Source organism: Nanorana parkeri, unplaced genomic scaffold, assembly GCF_000935625.1.
Source record: "Nanorana parkeri isolate BGI_ZX_2015 unplaced genomic scaffold, ASM93562v1 scaffold1100, whole genome shotgun sequence".
In the NCBI taxonomy this organism is placed as follows: Eukaryota; Metazoa; Chordata; class Amphibia; order Anura; family Dicroglossidae; genus Nanorana; species Nanorana parkeri.
In genome coordinates this window covers 374852-375908 of record NW_017307368.1, presented here as the reverse complement: position 1 = coordinate 375908, position 1057 = coordinate 374852, and the positions used below count along the sequence as shown (strand labels likewise).

Sequence of the window (1057 nt, the reverse complement as noted above, 5' to 3'; positions counted from 1 at the left end):
CCCCCCCCCCCCCCTTTTTAAAGGGATATTACTTGATGGATTTGCCATTGTGCTTTAAACCATAATGGTTTTAAAAAAATCCAATGCTGGTTCATTTTCAACTGTCAGACGGATGGCCCTCTCATTTCAAGCACACACTTTGACCTAATTACATTCATACTGAGCTTTTGATCTTCACCACAATTGCAAGGAGAACCCAAATGTGAAAAACATTCTGCATTTTCATTCATTTAGATGACTTCATAACATACATCTATCCATATGCATATATAAAAACACATACACTAGATCTCCACTTTCATTGTATTGGCAAGGTACTCTCATTGACCAGTATTTAAAGCAGTAACAATCGGCATGCATGACTTGGCTGTGTTCGTAACATACTGTATATTACAATATGGTACTCAGTAAGTTTTGTATTGCTTGAACTCAACATAATTACCCATTCACACTTGTATGTTGGATCAATGTCCCTTAAAGCACACGTGTTGCCACAATGCATGGCAACGATACCTGTTCTACGTGTGCTGCTTTGCAATTCATCTGGTCATCTTGAAAGGCACTCCAATGCATTGTAGAGTAGAACCCAACGCATAACATACTGTGTACTGCGTTGTTAAATAAGGGACATGCAGTTTTTTCATGCATTATGATGTGATGGCAGACCATTCATAATGAATGGGCTGCATTAATGCACCTCAATGAAACACTTAGTGTGAATGGGCCAACAAACTGATCATTATACTTTCTCTGTTTATTAAATTTGTTGTATTTTGGTTTTCATTCATTTATACTCAGAGGCTTAACTAAACACTCACCATTCAGTTTTTGTGGTACAGATAAAGAACTGGGATCCATTTGTGTTCGGCCCTGCATTAGCCATTGAGAGAACACCTAAAAAAGGTAAAAAAAACATTGAACAAATACTGTATTAACATTCTGCAAAAGAGCATAACCCAAAAAAATAAATAAAAAGCCAAAAATAGAAAACTCCTCTATGCAAAAAGCATAGCAAATCCCGTAACACACATACTATTACAGTAATTATATATATATA

At 36.1% G+C, this 1057-nt stretch overlaps 1 protein-coding gene across 1 annotated transcript in view; it reads right to left on the bottom strand.

Annotated features, from left to right (window-relative positions):
- The window catches only part of PPIF (peptidylprolyl isomerase F), an 11196-nt gene that overhangs the window by 1283 nt on the left and 8856 nt on the right, over positions 1-1057 (bottom strand). Inside the window, exon 5 of the mRNA XM_018567825.1 lies at positions 819-894. Within this exon, the coding sequence (XP_018423327.1) occupies positions 819-894 (76 nt within the window). The remainder of the gene's footprint in view (positions 1-818; positions 895-1057) is intronic.